General features: G+C 41.0%; 1 protein-coding gene across 5 annotated transcripts in view; it reads right to left on the bottom strand.

Annotated features, from left to right (window-relative positions):
* LOC311001770 (uncharacterized protein) overlaps positions 1 to 22,292 on the bottom strand; it is a 49,955-nt gene that overhangs the window by 9,484 nt on the left and 18,179 nt on the right. For all 5 annotated transcript variants that reach the window (XR_014596200.1, XR_014596201.1, XM_083992921.1 and 2 more), the window contains exons 8-25: positions 19,961 to 19,987; positions 16,921 to 16,965; positions 11,987 to 12,019; positions 11,609 to 11,644; positions 9,618 to 9,662; positions 8,012 to 8,074; positions 6,822 to 6,890; positions 5,797 to 5,841; positions 5,329 to 5,373; positions 4,946 to 5,023; positions 4,393 to 4,416; positions 3,277 to 3,321; positions 3,111 to 3,155; positions 2,830 to 2,910; positions 2,645 to 2,707; positions 2,489 to 2,539; positions 1,829 to 1,855; positions 527 to 607 (exon numbers count right to left, since the gene is read on the bottom strand). Coding sequence is in view for 3 of the 5 variants with exons in the window: in XM_083992921.1 (XP_083849047.1) it covers positions 527 to 607; positions 1,829 to 1,855; positions 2,489 to 2,539; positions 2,645 to 2,707; positions 2,830 to 2,910; positions 3,111 to 3,155; positions 3,277 to 3,321; positions 4,393 to 4,416; positions 4,946 to 5,023; positions 5,329 to 5,373; positions 5,797 to 5,841; positions 6,822 to 6,890; positions 8,012 to 8,074; positions 9,618 to 9,662; positions 11,609 to 11,644; positions 11,987 to 12,019; positions 16,921 to 16,965; positions 19,961 to 19,987 (903 nt within the window). In the remaining 2 variants the exon portion in view is untranslated. The remainder of the gene's footprint in view (positions 1 to 526; positions 608 to 1,828; positions 1,856 to 2,488; positions 2,540 to 2,644; positions 2,708 to 2,829; positions 2,911 to 3,110; positions 3,156 to 3,276; positions 3,322 to 4,392; positions 4,417 to 4,945; positions 5,024 to 5,328; positions 5,374 to 5,796; positions 5,842 to 6,821; positions 6,891 to 8,011; positions 8,075 to 9,617; positions 9,663 to 11,608; positions 11,645 to 11,986; positions 12,020 to 16,920; positions 16,966 to 19,960; positions 19,988 to 22,292) is intronic.

The raw sequence follows: 22,292 nt of genomic DNA, 5'->3' as shown, positions 1-22,292 counted from the left end.
TGGTACACAATAAAATGAGGTGACATGGGTAAAAAAAAAAGTCTTGAGGGGAGAAAAGTGGGGTGGGGGTGCTGTATGAAAGGTGAGGGGGAGAGGAGTAGACAGAAGTTGGGTGGTGAAGCCTCTTGGTCACTTGACACTCACCCTCATTCCGGGCTTGCCGTCCAAGCCGGAGGCTCCCTGTGTGGTTATGGAGGTATGAGTGACATGAACAAGGCGGGATTAGTACCAGATGAACACTGTTATTAGGACAGGTTGATGGCAGGGTTTACAACAACTAAATTACACTGTGTGTGTGTTACAGGGAGCTTGGCAAAGTAGTCAGCCCAGACAAATGGACATGAGGACAGAAAATGAGAGGAGACACGCACACACATACGCACGCGCAGACACGCACTCGACTGTGTGCACTAAGGCACAAGTCCAAAAATCTGACAGGGCTCAAATAGAAATTGATGTTCTAATGAAGTCTGATGAATAAAGGCTCTGTGTGTGTGTTTAACCTGGGGTGTGTGGCTGTACTTACGGGGAGACCCAGAGGTCCACGATCCCCTTTGTGCCCCAGTTCCCCTCGAATACCCTTCGTACCATGCAGTCCAGGTTCACCCTAGGAGAAGGAGGCAGATGTGATGCAGCTGCTGTATCTGCAGTTGGCACCTGTACAGTCCGTGTCCTCAGACTCACTCCTCTGGTTCATCAACACCCTTCTATCAAGACTTCCCCTGTGGCTCTTCCCTCCTTACTTCACTTTTACTCTTAAGAATTGTTATCTATTGCTCCACCCGTGAAAGCCTGAATCTGCTATTTCCAAATGAGTTGCAGATGACACATGCACGGATATCTAATTGGTGTTCTATAAACTTTTTTTTTTTTTTACAAAAATGACTTGACAGAGAAGCTTTAAAGGTACATTGTGTAAGAATTACTCCCATCTAGCGGTGCGGTTGTAGATCACAAGCAACTCAGTCATATTTTTCATGCTGCATTCACGTGAAATCGGTTAGATGGCAGATGGACAACAGCCGCTGCAGGTAACGGCATAAACAAGCCTCTATGTAAACAAGTGGTCCGTCAGCACGAGGCAAAACAATGCACGTGACAATATGTTGTCATGGCGATGTTGTATTGTTGACCTGACCCGCGTTTTACCGGCTTTCTCTGGACTTCTGTGACTAAAATGACATCTGGTTTGTTACCGATGGCCGTTTTTCTGCGTTACCGCGGTGACTTTTCACAGACGCCACCTCCACCTGAGCCGACAGCTCCGTTGTCTCCGCTGAGTTTCCGTGGTTTCCTACCGTCACGCTGCCACTGAACGTAAAAACATGACACCACCATGGCAGCCAGCACCGAGCTTACCCGCTCCATGGAGATATGAATGATATGAACGGCTCATTCAGAGCTGAAAGGAACACTTCACTTTGTTGATGGGGGTAATTATTGATGAATGAAAAACGTACTTTTGAACGAAATAATCGATTTTCGTGAATACATAACAGGAGAAGTTACACAATGTCCCTTTAAGGTTTATTCTTTACTCAAACAACTGCACTGATTAAAGTGGGGAGAGTTGGCTAAAAGCTTTGAGACAGCATGACACTGATGTCGTCTTGTGTTTAGAATTAGTTTATAAAGCCACTTTAAAGACAGTCTGTCACAATATGGATCAAACATTTAGCAACATCCTTCACTACACATGTAGAGTATGTCTCTGAAAGTGATGATGGAAGGCGCCTGTCTTAGTTTATTTACTGTCATGCTGAGTCAAATGTGCCCTGGTATCTTTTATCAGAAGTAATGGTCCATTTATTTCCTTGCTAACATTTACCTTTGGTCCAGGGAAACCATGGGGACCCTGTAAAACATCAAAAGGCAGAAGAATTAGTTTGAAAAGCACTTGGTCTGTCTTATATTTATTGTTTCATTGTTATTTATTATTATGTACTGTATGTAACTTTCCAAATAAAAGCTACCGAAGTTGTAAGAAGGGGGCGGTACAAGTAAAACAAGTGCGGCATTGTGAAGTCTCACACAGCCACATGCAGCGAAGTCCAAAGCTCTGTGTTTTATCTGCTCTTTTGTTCCTAGGTGACTTTGTGCAAACAAACAAGTCCAACTGGCACATTGAGCCACAGCGACTTCCGAAGAAAAATTTCATGAACTTCTGACTAATAGGGTTAAAAGTAGCCCAACTGACATGACCTGAAATCAATATGCTTTGTGTGGGTGTGTGATTTATGTAAAAAGCTATTCAAAGAAAACAGAAGGTTGGGCTTGTTCACTACAGGGAGGAAACCTGTCATCACTGACACATTACTCAGCATTTCACTGTTACAATGAGTTACTGAGAAGGTTCCACCTGTCAATATATATTGAGGCCATGAGTTTGTGTTTGTCTGTTTATATTATGTAATTAAATGAGCACTGGGATGTGCCACAGCCAAGGACTGTGTATTGTTCACTGATGATAATTGTCTCAATAACTTACCATGGGTCCTGGTGGTCCGTGAGGCCCTGGAGGCCCTGAAGTGCCAGTAATCTGAAATATATACATTTTATTACTAAATCATGGTCTTACAATGAAAAGCATCTTATATTATTAGCAATGAATATAGTAATGAAAAATATGACTCATATGACTCACTGAAGGACCCTGAGGACCAGGTAGACCCAGATCTCCTTTTTCCCCTTTTCCCCCATTGACACCCTGAATAACAAAAGCTTCATGAACACACGTGAAGTTTCTATCTAACAAGATGAACAAACGTTTCATCTGACCACAGTCTGTTGTCTCGGACAATATTTGGAGAAAATATTTGTAAGTCTTACAGGTAGGCCAGGTAAACCTGTTGCTCCTTTCTCCCCTGAGGCTCCAGGCATCCCCATGTCTCCTTTTGAACCTTTGTATCCCTGAGGGAAGAAGGCAAACACACACACAAAGAGAATTAAAAAGGAACTATTTTGAATATTTATCCTGAGGATATTGAAGCAAACGCATGTGGTGTTATGATAAACACTAGGCGTACGTGTCCATTAAATATAACTTTGACTAAAATACTAAACTTTAGTCTTAAAAACAACTTGATGTCGAGAAACCAACATCAACTCACTCTTTCTCCATCAAGTCCAGGCAGACCAGGCATACCACGATCCCCCTGAGACAAAAACACATTATGAAAAGCAAAAGTTCAGATTAAGCTTAGATGTTGAGACTTTGGTAGCAAAGGAAATCGGTGCCATCAGCATCATGAAGAAAAGTACAGAAACACAGTTTACCTTTATACCTTGTGGACCTATTGGCCCGGGAGGCCCAGGTGGACCCTGCACACACACAAACACAAAAGGAGATTTTTTATCACAGTTCATTTATTATACAACTGCATAGGTCTGCATGATGGGGTGAGTATCAACCCCGTTGTGAATGACACACAACTGTATTCAGACATGGGGAAGATGGCGTGAGCTGCATTTCAGTGACATCATAGCTGAGCATCACTCGGAGATATTTTGCAAACAGCAAAGGATGCTCAGCTGAAACACACATGCTGAAACATGTTAGCTACAGTACAACATATGGACATATGGATATATCATTATGATCAGTGGCATATTTTTAACGTTAGGATGTGAGGGTTATCATGTAGCAATGAAAGCATCAGGTCTACCACAGTTTAGCTGCTACTTCTTTGTGTGTGATCATGGGGGGTGGGGTGGGGGTGTTCCTTCTGTGTGGCAGTCCTATAGTCATAATCAACAACACAATAATGTTGCTTTTATCGCTCTGGTAACATGATGATATCATCAGGGTATAAAAGCTTTAGTGTCATAGAGTTTGAACAGTTTTTCCAAGTTTATATCCGCAGCTTTTTTCTCAGAAAATAAATGATGCATATAATATTGAACGTAACTTAGCTTACAGTGGTAATATTTAGCTGATGACAGAGAAATGAGAGAGTGGATTTTCATTATATTCTTGATTAGATCAAATGAGCTGCTGGGGCCCAGTAGTTCTCTATTCTTTCCCTTCCCTTTGTGATGGATACAGTGTTTCTTTGCTGGAATAATATGATAATGATTATACAAAATACTGGAAAGTGCAAGAATGTCACAATGAAGCTCCTAAAACTTTAGACATGGGCACCCTCTCACATCAAGATTAGCTAATACAGACAACCAGCGGCGCAGGAAGCATTAAGGGCTGATCACACAGAAGCGTAAACGCAGCTGAATACAGTTTCATTCACTGTCAAGCAAAAACATGTTGCTGGGTGAGGGAGCACAAGTCAACCGGCAGTGCAAACCGTGGCTGGGATCGGGTTGGGCCCATGCGAGGTCAGAGATGAATCACTTGTGGAGATGACACAGTACACAGAATACTCAGAGCCTATTTACCGTTACTGTAATAGTGGTAATCTTCTGTAGTGGGCCAAAGGAGTGGAAATGTGGAGGAGATGAAAGATAAGATTGTAGAGGTCACACAGAAAAGAAACCTTTGTGTCAACATTTCCACAGATATGAGCCTGTTTTACTTCTATAAGACTGAATCTTATCTGTTCAACTCAAGGCATTTCACTTTAACTTAATAAACAGGTGAGACATTGTCTTATACATACAGTTTTATCCTTTACAAAATGTGTTACTAATCATTTCCTTGGCTCTCCAGTATAGTTGGACCATGTGGATACAGATGTGACAATTCTTTAGTAATTATCTGAGTCATTGTTACGCAACAGAGACATCACCAGAGCTCCATCTATGATGAAAAGCAAACACTTAAATGCCCATCCACCATTCACACTAGATATCCACACTCTACTTCTCCTTGCAGACTAATGAGTATAACAGTCCTCCTGCAGTGTAAACAGCAGCAGAGCTGCACTGTGACACACGTCAGAAACAACAGCAATGTGGGAAATAAGCTGCATTAGGTAAAGTGTTGTCTGACCTGCAGAGCCTCCTGAATGTTTCCGTTGTAGTCAATGATTTCAGTGGCTCCTTGGTCTCCTTTCTGCCCAGGGGGGCCCTGCACATGGTTAACATCAAGAAACACATTTTAAACATTTTGCATGTTTTTCCATAACTGCACACTTGATTTATATACTGTATATAACATAAGAGGGAATGTAAGACCCAGATGAGGATTGAATGCTGCCCCCTGGTGGTATTCTGTGTGGTTATATGAGTAGTAACTGGCTTTCTGCAGGCAAAGTAACAACTCATGGGAAATAAACATTTCACATGTTGAATATTAACCAGCCTGAAACATCATAACAGCATTAAAGAAACAGAGAGAATATGGCATTTATGTTATCTAATATAGATGCTTACCCTCGGGCCATCAGATCCAAAGTCTCCTTTATCTCCAGTCTCTCCCTGATGTGAGGAGACAAACAAACATTTCAAAGCTCGTGCTGGTCGAGCTACAATGTCTTATGTGAGAACTGTATGACACACAGTATGATAAGTGCAGTGCAGTGCAGCGGAAATATAACTTCATTTTATTCAAAGTTTTGCATAGAAAAAACCACAACAACACTGCTATGTCTAATAAATAAAAGAGCCCTGCATTGAATTCTGCTTACTGCTAAAATTATTATTATAAATATTGTTAACTGTCCTGAAATGTCCTGTGTAGACATGTTCAAGACATTAATAAAGTAAGAAATACAAGAAAAACTATCATATTCCAATAGTAATAGATCCTGCTAAATCTTGTTGGCCGTTCCTACACCAAAGATAATTTATAGAGGATTCTCTTTCCTTCAGATTTAAAGAAAACATGTCTGCCATGCTCACCTTTGACCCTTTATGACCAGGTGCACCAGACTCTCCTTGTGAACCCTGACAGGAATATGAAAACATAAATTACAAAGAGTCATAGTCAGGAGGGGAAAAAAGAGAGGAAAGCTCCTCACCAAGATATAAATGGACTGAAAGTACAAAACAAGCTCTTTATAGGTTCAATCCAAATTCATCATAAAAAATACAACATAATGCATATTTCACAAAGGAAATGTCATCAACCTCTCTTTCTCCTCCCGAGGGAGCAACACAGTCAGCTTCACTCAAATAAGCACATTTTAATATGCCATTACTGCCAAGCAATAAAGGAAGTGTTTATTTGAACTCTGGCGTTGATAAAGTAGGGGTTTCACTTTTGGGGTTTCTGGTCGGATGTGGGACAGAGCTCTGGGTCGTCTAAGTTTAGACTGGAGCTTAAGCTACCTGCTGGGTCAGTGCCAGACATAAACAGTGGTAAACTCATTTATAATTGGTTTACTTTTACACAGACCCCGGGGAAAGCCTTGAACTTATTACGGGCTATAATTGTTCAGCCAGCTCTCTTTGTTAACATAACTGAATATTGGATGAATTGAATTGCTTTGGGGACACATTTTACCTTCTCTTATTCATAAGTCTGTGTGCATTACTTTGTGTGCTTTGACCAGGGAGGCTCTAGATGGCAGCAAAAATTTGTTAACCACATGGGGGAGAGGACAGCTACATGGGCACACATATGGAAACACATGCACATGGGTATCAAAGTGTTATCTATTTTATCTTATTTTTCTCAATTCTCGCAGCACTATGCACTTTAATGCATTGAGTTGAGCATTGAGTGATTCTTACTATGCGCATACTGTTTTTTTTTATATATTACTACACTATGTTGTGGCTAGTGACATGTTGATGTCTTGGATGTTGTCTTTTGTCTATTATGTTTGTAATGCTTGCTGCAAGTCCAATTTCCCTTGGGATATAAATAAAACTGAACTGAACTGAACTGAACTGAACATGCACATGTGACACCAACCACTGACCTTTGGCCCGATAGGTCCAAGTTCTCCTCGTTCGCCCTTTCCTGTTGGCCCGCGGTCACCTCTCTCACCCTGAACAGACAAAAGAACCGACTGTTGAGCATCTTCGATGAGTAACTGCAGTTCTCCTGCCACCTGGACTTCCTCCCACTGCTGATTGGTTTATTTTATTGTAAACAGCAGATCAGCTGCAGAGCTACCATGCATGTCCTAAATATCAGACAATTTCCCTAATATTATGCAGTATTTATTTACATGGCTGAGGAATCTCCAGTAAGAACATCCTGCCCTTTGCATCAGTTTGCTTACTCAACACATTCAGTTGTAGATATGTTTGCCGACTCAGCACAATGTGCGCTGCTGCTACCGTAGGTTGAGACGTTTGACAAGGTTACGGATATTCTTAAGAAAAATCCAAACAAACATTTGCATCAAACTTTTTTTTCTCCTTTGAGTTGAATATTAGGAAAAATGAAAATCCTTCGTTGTTTGCTCGGCTGCTTTGTCTCCTCATATGGAGTTACCGCAGAGAGCCAATAGATGGGGATGTGGTATAGCTCAGACACACTCTTTACTGCTGATACTGAAACCGGAGCGGGACACAATCATTATTCAGCAGTGTTGACTCAATGGACCTTTGTCTTTTTCTTTTCACATTACTGCTCAGTAATAACTAAGAGGTAGAGCATTAAAAAATGCTTAAAAAAACAAACACAAACTTGTGAAACACCGGTTATCACCTCACCAGATCTGAGCCCAAAGGAAATAACATCAGATTAAACATTTCTGCAATGATCCTAAATTTCAGCTTTGACCATTTCAGCTTTTAATTGCGCCACATTCATATGTAAGAAGACAATGCACAGCAAATATCTTGATGATGATTATAGTTGTTGTGTGTCTGGATTATCACCGCTGGCTCCACAGTGGGATAATGTCACCACTCAAAGGGAGCAGCAGAGGATTAGCTCATTCTGACCACTTCTAATGACATTTAGAATAAACAGAGGCTCAATCACCTTGGTAAAGTGATAATAATGGATAAAGAGACTGTACGCTCAATAAGGGATTAGTGACTTCAGTGATGATCACATTGGTGAGACAGAGCTGCAAATCTTCAGATAGGCCGTGTCGCGCTCAGCAGAAAATATTTGTTCTATTGTTAGAAATATTCAGAGAAGCGAGTCACGCACCTTGGTTCCTGGGAGTCCAGGAAGTCCTGGCTCACCCTGGGGCCCCAGGAACCCAGGCTCACCCTGAGAAAACAAACAAATACACAAACAAATAATGAGCAGATATTACTACATTTTCCAGCGGGTAGTTCTGATGTAGTGCTGCCTCCACTCACGGCCATCCAGCACTACACACTAACACAAGATGCATGGGCAAACATATTCGAAATGACAGGCATGCATTTACTTCTCACACACTTGCTCGTGCACACAAACACACACACATACACACACACACACACACAGACACGCACACACGCAGGAACACATGCGTAAATCACACACATCGACTCAAACGATCAGTGGCTTGTTAATTTATCCCCTGGTTTCACAAACATTAGTGACACCCTTTTATGAGACATAAATGTTCTGCAAAAAGCAGCTTCTCTGCCACCTTCAAAGAAGCTTTCACATTTTTGCATTTGCACTTTCAAGTATGAGGAATGAGCATCTAGTATGAGGTGTGATGCTCAATTTGATTTGATTTACATCTCATTTTATTGAAAAATAACTTAATTGGAATATATGACTAAACCATCTGCAGCCAGAGTTCCCACTTACAGTAGTTTAGGCGCTCTGGAAGCCTTTGGGTTGGTAATGAACGCCTACTTCAAAAACTTTGAAATTTTGATTGGATAAACAGTGAAGAATGTGGAGCAGAACAAAGTGCAAGCCAAGCTCAGAACCCGTGAGTGCTGCGTTAGCAAAATATTGTTAGAATCCATCAAGCATTCAGGCCTCTTAAGTAAAAACAGGAGTATATAAAATATAAAATGAAAGGGGCTTTTTACAAGGCCAGCACGTTACAGGCATACAAAAAGAGAAATACCAACATCAAACATCAAAAACAGCAACAAGCATCATCCCATCATGCTTGTTTCAGCATTCCTTGCATTCACATGTTATATTTCAAGCTAATGATCCTGAAATACACTGAGGTGGTTGCTATTCTGGCAGTGAATCATCTTGTGCTGTTCGGGCATTGAGTTTCACCATCTGCTGTGGGTCTTTTGTGATAGAGTTGAGAAAAAGAAACTTTGCTAAAACAATACAAGCCTAGTTTGAAAACTAAACAACCAGATGATAATAAACTTTCCTCTCCTTAACAACGCAGTAGTTTTGGTACATTTGGCAGCAAGCCTACTGATGCCACTTCCAGGAAGTAGACCAAAGTGTTTTCAAGGGTTGCAGTGGTCTGATCATTAATTCATAGACCTCTATGGGATTCACAACCCTTAATGAGACGGTTTTCTTGCTGACTTGTGGCATGTTCAGATCCAAAGCATCGAGCGCTCGGCCTTGTCAGTTTGCCTAAGCTCCTTAGTTTTCACTGCACTGAATGCACAGGTATTACTGTGGTGCTGCCGCGGCGGCAGATGTAGCCTCGCTGTCTTGGTACAAATCCCAAACAGCAGGAAGAGCGAGATTAGACCTGGATGTGTCGTACATAACACACCACGATAGGCCAGCTGAGTTTCAGTCTGAACTTTGCTACGGACGGGCTGAAGCGGATGGACAGGGACAACACTGGGGGAATGACTGGGGGTAAAAACAGCGAAGCATTTACCTTTATCCCTGGGAGTCCAGGCAGCCCTGGAAGTCCTGGCTCTCCCTACATAGGAAGAGTGTGACATGTTACAGCCAAGCCAAGCTAAGCTGAGTCAAGCCTCATCTGTTGGCTCTTTGGGGTTCTATTAGCTTTACACGTCACCGTTTGTACTGGCTATCTGCTGCTGTAGTTGTGAAAGTGGTCTGCTGTCCATGAGTGAATGTTGACTGTCATTTGCTTGCGGTAAGCACTAGCAGAAGGTACTGCACATGCACTTTCATACCAACTCATGCAGCCGTGGCTTGACAGCGAGATTAGTGCTTGTTATAACACTCAACCCTCCACAAAGTGCAATGGAGTTTTAGTTTTATGATTTTATTGGTTTGGGCAGGTGTGAAAAGTTCTAGTTTCTGGAAGGAAAAACTGTCAGATACTTTGGATTAAAGTTGCACAAGCTGATTGAGAGAGCTGCCGTGGCTTCAAGGTCGTTAGAGTTTGGCAGTGCGAAAAGCTGAGAGTTGGCCTATTTCTCTGTTACCAAGGTCGGAACTCCAGACTCCCATTATACATACGGGTTTGAGCAACGCACAGTCACTTAATCCAACTGTGGAAAAAATCAGAGGTCAAGTCCCTTGTGAGGCCTCTGTGAGACTTTCAAAACAAAATTTCTGACTCAGGATAATTTAACGCTCTATTAAGACCATTGTATTTATGGCATATGAAAAGAAATGATTAGCGCCGCATGAGAATGATCAACTGTAACGGCACTCTGGGGATCAGAGAGAGGGCTGTAAATTTCCATTGTGGCTAATGAAAGCATTGTAAAACTAATGGATAAAAGTCTTTCTTGTGGACTACCAACACTTGCCGAACACCATCCAAATGGTGATATCTAATAGCAACAACGAGACAATCTTGGGATGGCTGATATGATGAGAAATGTCATTTGTGAGTGTATCAGCACAAGCAGAGGGTCTGTAAAATGAGAGATAAGGTAAAGCAGTCAAAAATTAGTTAGGCCACATGTGTTTTCTCCGCAGCACAGCATTAAAAAAAAAGACATTTGCTCAAAGCCCTTGTGTCTGTCTGGAACCAGTTTGTCCAAACAGAGAAAAGAGAGGGGGAAATTAATGGGGTGCAGCACTTGGGATTAAAAAGTGTAATTAAATGCGGCACTGGTGCAATCTTGGCAGCAGGGACAAGAACTGTACTTTATTTTTCAGGAAAAACAGCTCCTCTTCTGCTGGATGCGTGCTTTATTAGTATCTCAGCGGCAACTGTTTCTTCAGCAATTTCCTTTGTTGGCTTATAAATTGTGTCAAACATGAGAATAAAAGCTGGATGGGAGAAAGAGAGTCAAACTACTGCTGCTTAACCTGCAAAAAACATTGTGTAGTTGGACCAATACGATGCGATGTAATGGGATGACCTGGCTAGACTCTGACAAGTCCAGGTCAAAGTCTAATAGAGCAAAAACATCCAAAAAGATTTAGTGTGTCCAGAGGTATTAGTTAAATACCTGGGACCTTGCAGGGGCTCAGAACAACTATCAAGCCAAAGTAAATGTAAAATGAGTTGGAACACCGTGATGAACGTGTCAGGTTCTGCTCCCCCATGTACAACCATCCTTATTACACTTTTAACAGCGAGGTTCAACTGAGTTTGAAATGCTCATGTCAAAACCTGAGCTATTTTATCTTGCACAACAGGCTTGAGCTTCACCTTTTTCCATTAAAACTGTGAGATTTATAGTAAAGGTAAAGGTAAAGGTACTTTATTTGTCACATATACAGCTAGTCACCGTGAAGCAAAGACAGAAAAGCTGCTGCCTGTTGAGCTCTCTCTGTTACTGTATGGTCATAATTTCATTTCTGTACTCTGGTATCAATATAGAATCCATTATTAACATTAATTAACAAAAACAAAAATTATAAAAAATCAAAGATTGTTTTTCTATCCTTCATCCTACAGTCATCTATCATCTGCTATCAGGACCAGTGGGAGCCTACCTTTATTCCACCTCGCCCAGGCTCTCCAGGTTCACCCTGTAATACAGGCAAACAGTTTCTTTTCAGCATCTTCATTCCTAGTAAGAACTCTGTGAGTGAAGTCTTTGATGATTATTTGGTGAACCTAGCCTAGTGTAGTCATTTAGGCTAGTGTAATTGGCATTTTCTATAATCTGAGGTAAAGTATTCACACACTTCTTTAGCTATAATATTAGTAGGTTGGGTTACACAATGCAGTATCTTTGTGTAAGCAACTCTTTCTGTAAGAACTATTTTGTTTGTGTGGGGCAAAGCCTTTTTCATTTTGGGACATTAGTGCTGAACCTGATCTAGATAAAGAAACATTTGAAAAAGCTTGAATATGAGTTTAGCTCTTACCTTGATACCGGCTGCAGAGGAGCCCGCATCTCCCTGAGGAAACGACAGAAAACACAAGTTAGAGAGGTACAATGCGGAAAGTCAAAGGAGCTTTCTGTAAAGTCAAAACAGGAGTGCAATAATAGCTACAGAAATGAGACAGACTCCTTTTACTAAACAATACAGAACATCATTTTGCAGCTGCTGCATTAACTGTTTTTGTCTGGACAAAACCGAATGAAAATCCAATCAGAAAGCAGATTGTCTGCTGCTTTAAGCTGCGCTCAGATTGAACGTACCTTCTCTCAAAAGTTTGAGAAAGAATTTTCATTATTGCAGTGCTGGGAATTATTTCGTCATTTTCACACAGTCAAACTGTGCAGCTGCACACTGGTGATGACATGAGGGTTGAAATCTAACACGATATACAAGAAACACCAAACCCACAACAGCACAGGAGGTAAGAAGCCTGGATACATGTAGATGTAGATACACAGCACAAGCAGCAGCTATTTCAACCCTCCTTCACTGCATCTCCTCAGGTAGGGGGCTGAACCAGGAGGAGCCGGAGCTGCTTCAATCACATTTTTCCAGCAAAGTCATCCAGACATCCACAACCAGGGCCTTTCTTTTGCACTGCATTACTACTGCAGTGTACAGTAAAAACAGACATAAAACAAGAGGCCAATAAGCGTAATTATGGGCGGTTGGTGGGAAAAGGGAGTGGGGAGAAGGAGACGGGGTCTGCAGCTCTGGTGTGGACTGTGGTTTCACTACACATACGCCTCACGCTCAGAAGTTGCTGAAGGAATGCCTCTCGCCCTCAGCTTTTTATGGGAGTCATTACGATGCATAGCACACAAGGCATGTTTAATTGCAGCATTTTTTTTTCCTCAGACAATAAACTGTGTTACTGTTTACAGCTGGGTTTTGTTGCACACTCAACTGCCTCTCTCCCTATCTTAAAACTTATCATTTTGATTTTTATAAGGCCATTTTCACAAGTCCTCAGACTTTTTATGAAGGGTACAGCTGAGCCGAGAGAAGAGACGAATGAAAGGCATGAAGTCAAATGTTTTCGGTTGTATTCTTTAGAAACAACATGTCATGTTGCGGTTGACATAAAAATCATTACAAAAGAGGAAACTTTATACAGAGGCCCATTATTCTGGCTTTTTTGTGTCTTGATTGAATAATTGTTTCAACAAAACAAACATCAAAGTCAGAACTGGTTTACACCTGTTGCTTTTTGGAAGGGATACGCAAGAATGTCTCACATCTGTACTCAATTGTTACATCTTACACAAAAAAGAAACTACAAAAGATCTCACCTTGTTAAACTCGTAATCAAGCTATGGACTATGGACTATATGTGAGCATAATTAACTTTTTTTTTTTTATCTCAGCAGGATGAGATCACAAGGAGCTAATAATGTGAAAAACAACAATTTACAGCACGGTTTACACACTTTTAATCAAAAAGCCAGCACGCCCCATGTGAAAACAAGTATGGGAGAATGCAACACAAGCAATTAACACTTCCCTCCCCTGCTGCTGAACTGATAAACACCATTGGTATTTTCTTGTCATGACAAATCCAACACCAAGTGACACCAACTTCGCGAACTAAGTGAGAGTTTTCACTGGTTTAATCTTTTCCAAGTGAAGTAGTGTGGGACGGAAAAAGTGGTGGAGTTGGGAGGTGAGTTGAGGTGTGGCACCGAGTGCTGAAATGTCCCAACTGGGCCAATTACCATGGTGAGGCTACAACTTGTGATTTAACCGCAGAGCAGAGCAGGATGGAGAGCTGTCACCACAGCTCCACTTCATCCAAAACTGTCCCTGCATGTTGGCATTTAAAAGATAATAGCATGAGGATCTTATAATGAATGCTCGGTAAATCGGGCCTTTTTCCAGATGTTTGCCTGGTGACAGCAAATGAGATGGAGAGAATTAATCAGCGAGCAGCAGTGAAGCCGGAGCTGGGTTGTGACAAACGTAACCATTAAATGCCACCACAGCCTTCAAAACACCACTCTTACTTCATATTATGGCCATTAGCAGAGATGACCAAATTCAGCGGCCTCAGCTGGATACCGACCTCTGACACTTAGTTAGAATATATGTGAGGCGACGCGGATCATGATTGGCTCCCAGGGCGGCGAGAAACTGCCAACAGCTGAAACCTGGCCAGTTCGCAAGAACTTGGACCGGATCTTAGGATTCAAAATTTATACCAACCACTGTGCCACATCGGTCAGAGCCAAGCACTCACAGCCTGGAACTTCCCAAAGCCAATTCAAGAGTTTACTTAGGTTTTTTTTTTTTTTTTTTTTTTCTAAAACCTTTAAAGAATTTTCCTATCTGTGAGGTTCGACTTTTCAATGAGAAGAGCCACAGTTAATTTCACACCTAGTTAAATACTTAGGCTGAATACATCAGAAGTAAATGGTTTAGAACTAAAGCTTTTAACTGTGGTAATGATTTGTTTTAAAGGAGGCCAGAGATGGACATGTAGAGGCTGTTGGAAACATTTCTCTTCACAGTTGATGACGGCTTACGAAAGCAGCTCAGCAGGTAATCTACCACATAATGTACACGGAAAAGAGTGGCAGGAAATAAGTATGGATATTTACTCAAACACTATTCTTGAGCAGAATTTTAAAATACACTCTACTCTTTACTTCTCTAGTAGACAGTGACTCTGCAGATAAAGATATTGTTTTCTTTAGAGAAGGAAGAAACTAAATCTAACGTGTTAATCAGTGAGTTTTATCCAGTCTTTCTACAAAGCTAATCTAACTTGATGCTGTTTTCTTAACAACATGTCATCGTGCTTTCAATCCTCTCATCTAACTCCAGTTGAAAACAATTTTGCAGTTCATTAAACTATACAATATCACAAACAGTGAGCAGTGTTGGAGGTCTGAATATAAGACTATAGAAAGTCAAAAGTGGTCAATCTGCAACAACAAAATGCACCACAATAACAGCGATCTTTTTTTTTTTTGTCAGTGATGACTGTAATAGATTGTGTCCTTTAGGCAGAAAGAAACAGATTTTCTCATCTCTGCAACTGCACATCTACAAGGGAGCGTTCATGTGAGTGTATCTGTGCTGTCACTTTGTCTCTTTCACACTCTGCAGACTCCCTCCGTCAAAACAATCTCCCATTGTATCATGTGAAGTCTGCTGCGGCTGCTTGTGTTGCCATCTCCCTCAGGTCTCTCTGCTCACCATAGCCAAGCTTTCACTGCCTCACCTCTCACCCCGTGTTACCACATTTTCTCCGCAGTGTGTGCTGTGTATTGTTAGCTTTGGCATCGTCGCCACTGGAAGACTGAAGATTCCCTCCCCTCGGCTGTCCCTCCGTTCTCAGGTTTCCTCCTCTCCATGTAAAAACAATAATAACGTGGGATGAGCTATTGATCAGACACGCAGCTCTCTGGTCGTCCTGACGACAGGAGGGTCGGCCTGTGGAGTGATGCGCAATTTTCTCTTCTGACTGATCATGTGCATGTCTATGAGAGTTTGCAGTGAAAAATAAATCAGTCCTTGGTGTATCTGGCATATGTTATACTCATCTGGTTATACTTCTTGATTGAAAAGCAATTACTGCCATGGTGTATGTTTAAAAACTTAACATCCTGACACTGACAATCTGAAAAGATGAGGTAATCCTATCTTCAAAAATCTTCTCCACTTCCTTTACACTGTAGTGTTTCTTTTTATTACAAATACGTGGCTATGTGCTAGACCAATGAATGACAGGTGACTTGCTACAGAAGTCTGCATTCCTTCACTACTCAATTTCACTTTTTTCTGTTTTATTCCTGCAGAGAAAACCCATCATCACTTTTTTCCCCCTTTACTGCGCCGAGGTGGACCAGATCAAAGCTGCGCTCGAGCTGCAAAGTTTTATCGCCACCACTTTCCTTTTTGTTCACTCATTCTCCACAGATGATATCCTGCATCTGTTTCCCTCAAATGGTGTCTTTCTTGGCAGCCGTGTTCATCAGTCTTTTAAAACAAAACAAAAAAACAAAAAAACACAGCGCCCATAAAGTGAGAAGTTATCAAAGTTGTCCTCTGCTGCACTGCAATAAATTGGCGGTGACATTTTGAGTACACAGCTCCTGCTCCGCTGCTGGTCTATCAGTAATGTTTGTTTTTATACCTAACTCCTAGTAAAAAAGAAAAAGCAGGATCTCCTGTGGACTGAATATCACCGTATTTTTGTATTTGCCGTCTGTTTGGCCATCTGTGTTGTCATCGTTTTGTTTTTTAAACTTTTCTCAGAAGTTTTTCACATAACTGGTTGGTTTCTGAAAAGCTTTGCCACAAACCTGAAGGGTAAAGAGGCCCAAACATTGCCATGAGTTCACCCAATACAAATAAGTCTGTGTTGCTTTACTGTAACAGGAAAATAACAGCGAGGCAACTTCTGGAGACGATGCATGATCTGTCTCTCGGCATGATGTCAGGGAACTAATGCGAAACAAAAAACATTTCTCACAACAAAAGCTTTATGGACGGAAACACAAATCTATTACTTGAACAATCTGTCCAGAGGAGCTCGGTCCTGCCTCCTGTTGGAAACGGATCCTAACTTGACAAGCTGTCTTGATGATAAATGGTCCCAAAGTAATGCAGGAGCCGTTCAAGCAGAAAATGTAGCATCAGCGTAGCATAGCAATTAAGTCCACATTAAGCACAAAGGACGCATCAAGTGCCAGGATGATTGCTGTTGTGCAGCCTTGACTGCAGCTGATGGCACATGACCCGAGCTGCTTCTGCCTCCGCTCCCTCTCCACAGATCTCCTAGCTCTCACATGGCTAACATTAACTTTCCTTTTTTTTATGTTTTCCAGCCACAGCCAGACACTCTGCTGTTTCTCTGAGGCAGCTCCAAGACATAAACAAAGAGAATGACAGGTAAAGTGGAATTTACATACCTTCTCTCCTAGTTCACCCTTCGGCCCGTCTTCACCCATATCGCCCTGTGACGAAAACACACAGAGGTCATCATGTGAAGTCTATCGATCACAAGAGTGTGAAGGAACAGACAGGTGGGCATCTAAAATCTACAGACACAGATCTTAAACATGATTTCCACATTGACTGCACGAAACACACAGTAGGACTTTGACTAAATCTCCCTCTGTGATTTGTGCGCTGTAAAACAGCTTAATGGATGCTTGTTAAAAAAGTTTAAAAAGTCCAAGTGCACTGCGGCAAAGATGAAGTGCCATTAATGTACATGTTAAATTCACTCTGGTCACAAACTGAGTCATCACACATGGTTCATATAGCGCTGACTGATTTCAGGTGATGTAATCCACTCTGTGGGGCATAATGGAGGTCATAAACTCCTGGCATCGACTGTGAAAAACTTCACATCGAAATTCACAACTTTTCCATCTTTGCAGTATGAAACAGATTGAGTTTCATGGCTGTGTGTAGTCACACTAGCAGCGTGGCTTTGTGGATGGTGATACTGGTTGGCAGGTCAGCTCTTCTGTTTGGTCCAGACCACTGTAACTCTATATAAAGATGTTTCTTCATAAAGTCATTGGTCCAGACTGAAATTCATACACACTGGATGGATTGCCTTTTTTTTTTAAAGTGTAATCAGTGACTTTTCATCTAGCATCCACCATGACCTTGAAATTTGTGGTTAAACTGAAGTGTTGCAACAATTATTTGATAGATTTCCATTAAATTTGGGGCACAGGTCATGAAACATTATGAGACAAATATAACTGGAGTAAATACAAAATTATGCTTTTAAATGATGATTTAATTTATTAAAGGGAAAAGCTATCCCAGCATACCTGGCCCTAAGTGAAAAACTAATGACATTCCCATCAGCTCAACTTTTCTTTAGTGCTACTTAGCAAATGTTGGTATGCTGAGTCACAGAGCCTCTCCAGCGGCTGCCGTCTCTCTGTCTTGTTGATATAATACTTATCCTTTGCTTCTATAAATCCATGCTCTTAATTTGAAGGTGACTTGCAAATCCGAGGATTTAATATAAAGGGCTGTGTAAGAGGCTGATGTGCTTCTCAAACAAAGAGTTTTTATCTGTTGGCGGTTAGCATTGTTTTCTTGACTGTGGCTCTTGGCTCTTTAATTAGCAGCCGATGCCAGAGACAACAGTTTACGCTGACATATCTGGCTACTCTCGAATTAAAAGCTCGTTGGCCTATGGAGTGAGTTTCAGTGGCGTCTGAATCATTTAACCTTTGATGAATCCACATGACATCATGTTTAGTAAACTATTGTCTACAAAGTAGTCCAAGTCATGAAATGAACAGCAATTCCAATTTGAACTCAGTTTCTGTCCTCATGGAGACCATTAAAAAAGACAATATAATACTATATATATCTATATCTATATATCTATATATATATATATATATATATATATATATATATATATATATATATATATATATATATATATATATATATATATATATATATATATCTATATATATATATATATATATATATATATATATATAAATATAGATATAGATATATATAGATAGATAGATAGATAGATAGATAGATAGATAGATAGATAGATAGATAGATAGATAGATAGATAGATAGATAGATAGATAAAATACTATACTATAGCTTATTTGACGTCAAGTGTGTGTCAGGAGATGAATTGTTGTTTACTTTGCTGTCTATGAATCTATATGTTAGAAGTTAAAATGATTGAAAACATAGAAAAAGCATGCACATCCCAAAATCTAAAAAGCTGGGCGCCGGACATAAAAAGTCAATGATGAAAAAGAAAAAATCTGGACATCAGCAATAAGAAGTTAAAATGAGACTAGGAGCGGTCTGGATGAATTGCTTGAAGTTCATTTGTTAGAAAACAAAAGCAAAAACTGCAGTTCATGTTCACACAACTGTTCCTCTGCGCCTGACAATAAATCCTCATGATGCTTTAGAGCAGTGATTCCCAACATGGCTGTCACGGCCCTTTAAGGGGTCTCAGGATAAATCTAGTGGGCTTCAAGATAATTAACTCTTCTCTAATCTTTGCTTCTGCTTCTGCTGCTTTGCTTTTTGCTTTACTATAAAATACAGGACACTTTTCTCTTTTTTATGCTTACATAAATCTGGGAAGGGTTGTGTCTGTGAGTTGCAGTGACAAGGTGAAGGGTCATGAGTAGACATAGCTTTGTTTAAAAGGATCTTGAGCCAAAAATGTTGGGAACTTCTGTTTGAGAGTTGAAGGCTCAATGACAAAAGCAGAGCAGTGCAGCTTCAATGACTCCTCACCTTGTCACATCGCTGCTTTGTAAGATACTTTATTGAGGTGACCTGATCTTCTTTCAGTACAGTTTCTATAACTGTGTATTGAGACATTATTTCCGTGAAGATAAATCTTCACCGCACGCACACCTATGATGCTGTGAGGAAAGGTTGCTAGGTGATTGTGACAGCACGACCGTGTTGCAGCACTGAACCAAGTGAACTAATGACAGGAAATAAGTCTCTGACAAAGAAAAAACTGGGAACAACAGAACAACTGCCTGATAGCAGGTTATTGTGGTGAATGAAGCACAATGAGTCATCAGCACCTTCCCCAGCCCGGTCGGTGTTCACACCTCCCACCTGCTGCTGCCCAACACCACTGAATTTGGGCACCAGCAGAATTAGGAAATGGAGGAAATAAGGCTGCTTTTTTTCCCCCACTGAGTCTATTGAATGGGTCCAATTTTTTTGTTTCCTCCGAGGCTTGGAGTTGGAGAAATTGGGTTCATTTTTGTGACTCGCTGAATCACTGAGTCATTGATGGCTAAATCTCAGAAGGGAGTCCCCCCCCCCCCCTTGGAAAAACAAGCTGCAGCAGTGAGAAGTGAAGTAAAGGCGGAGCTGCTGTCATTTTATCACCTCGGCTGCTCTAACACATGGTGGGATATCAAGACTGATGCTAACAATAATGTTTGGTGATCTGAACGAGTGCGTTACCTTTTCACCTCGCTCTCCCATTTCACCCTGTTGGGAAAGAAAGCAGAGTGTTAGACACAGGATGGCTTGGAGGGGGAGGAGGGTTCAGTTGGGGAATTATTGCAGCCACTAAAGGTCAGATTGTATCTGGGGTTAAATTCATGTTAGATTATGGAAATTCTCTTGTGTTATGGTCGTCTTCTCCCCAGACAGACCCTCATGTATCAGCGTTTTTTAAGCTTCTAAGTATTTTTTTAAAACTTGCTTCGTATCAAGATTAACAGACTAAAATTCTCATTCAACAATGTTACACCACAGTTTAATTGAATAAAGCTTGTGTGTACTGTAGCAACTGATAGATAATTAAATCACACATGGGTTTCTGCTACAAGGTAACATGTGATTGATAGAGTATACAGCCAAAACAGATCATTATGAAACATGAAATACAAAACAGATGAATGAGAAGATAAAAAGGTTTTTAAAATAACATGTAATCAAAAAGGGGAAAATAAACACAGGTGCCACATGTAATGGAAAAAAATGATTTCTAAAAAGGTCAAAAGGGATGATTAAAAAAAGAGTGTCCGAAAGTTAAAGAAAGGTCAATGTAACTTTGATGGGGGAGGATGAAAAATTATTTCAAAACTACAAAAATGATAATATGATATTAAAAGAATAAGAGCACACAGAATCTGTGTGCATCAGACCTTGGCTCCGGGGACACCGTCCAATCCTGGGATGCCAACATCCCCCTATGGACAGCATAACACACACAGTGGCTCATTGAGTGTGCTGCATTGTGACCTCTGAGTTCAGGTCAAAAGATACACCAAAAAAAAAAAAAAAAACTCTTTTTCTTTTCTCCCTGGATAGAGATAACCTCTGACCTCCACAGAGGTTATGTTCGTGTCACACAGGTAGACAATTGTGGTTTAGTCGATACTAACTGAGCAGTCAGCGGAACAGATGAAGTGGATTTTCCACTCGTTAACGTACAGCTCGATCAAATAAATACCATAAAGTTCCAAAAAAGTTCAAAAGTATAAAATATTAAAACCACAAACTGAATGTAGAGAGGATAAACAAGCTGATTAAAAGCTTAATTATCTCCGCTTTGGTTCTGAACACGAGCAAAAGAAGAAAGCCAAGTCCATCTGATGAATGCCAGGTCGCTGTTACTGTGGCTCGGAATCCCCTGTTCTCTGCAGCTCTGACGGAGGAAACCAATCTCATCTGCTGCCAACAACAATTAACCTGCCGACCTCTGCAAACCTACCACATCATTAGCCTTTTAGAAGAGCTGCGGCTATCCCTCATCCCAGACGCACAACTTTAATCGGATGATTCTGATGAATGTGGCCAGGATGGAAAATAAAGCAATCTATTATTTGGATTAAAATACATGTCAATGGGCTTCTCAGTATTATGAGGGTTACTGTACACATCATTCATTTTTCCTCTTTTCCTCTCTTATTGTTTTCATTTTTGAGTGTTTTACGCTCAAAAACGCTTTGATGCCTCATGATGAATTCTGCATGGAGCATTATGGGAATCAGTGTGTATGATCCCTGCTCACTGCACACTGCTGGTGCAAGCCTTCATAAATGCAGGAATCTTGTCTCATCTATCAGCTCGCATATGGGACTCATTGCCATAATGATGATGGAGTCTGATTAAGAACTCCTAAAGTGGGGCTGATAAGGTTTGCATTAGTGATCGTCCCCTTTCGGTGGATATCTTTGTCAGATCAATATGATGTCTGCCAGTCAACCTGCCACTGCTGGCGGGGCAGCTGTAACTGCCTCAGAGTTCATCTTTCTGCATGAGTGACACTTGCATACCAGAACAGATTCTGTTTTATAACTGCATTGCACAGCATTGGAGTTCTATTTCATGGGCGCTGGCAAAGCCCCACTCCATACACAAGTATGGAATTAGGCCTTCAACTTCTGCTGTCTCCACACTCAGTATGGCTTTCACTTCAAAATGAACCTTCTATACTCTGGTTCCGATTACGGCCATGCGTGCCTCTCGGCTCATATCTTTATAAATGCGTGCCTGAGATTAAAAAGATGTTGCCTCTCAAATCATCTCCTCATTCGTTCTCGTCACTTGTACCATCGTTTGTTCTGGAATAAATATGCTTTTCCATTTTTCCCTCCATAGTGAAACACCTGCACTGTGTCTCCTTTATTCCGTTGGAGAACGAAATGCAGAAATGAGCCGAGAGTGTGAGCAGATTCACAGGCAGTTCCAAACGGTACTTTGTGGTTAGGACTTGAAGATGCAGCCCAAGGGATTTCTCCTAAATAGGATAGCGGTTTGAAATTGTCAGAATGTGCAGCAGAAC

This window comes from Trachurus trachurus (assembly GCF_905171665.1).
Source record: "Trachurus trachurus genome assembly, chromosome: 18".
NCBI lineage: Eukaryota > Metazoa > Chordata > Actinopteri > Carangiformes > Carangidae > Trachurus > Trachurus trachurus.
Note: the sequence above shows the minus strand (reverse complement) of the source record. Positions and strands in the feature narration are given on the sequence as shown.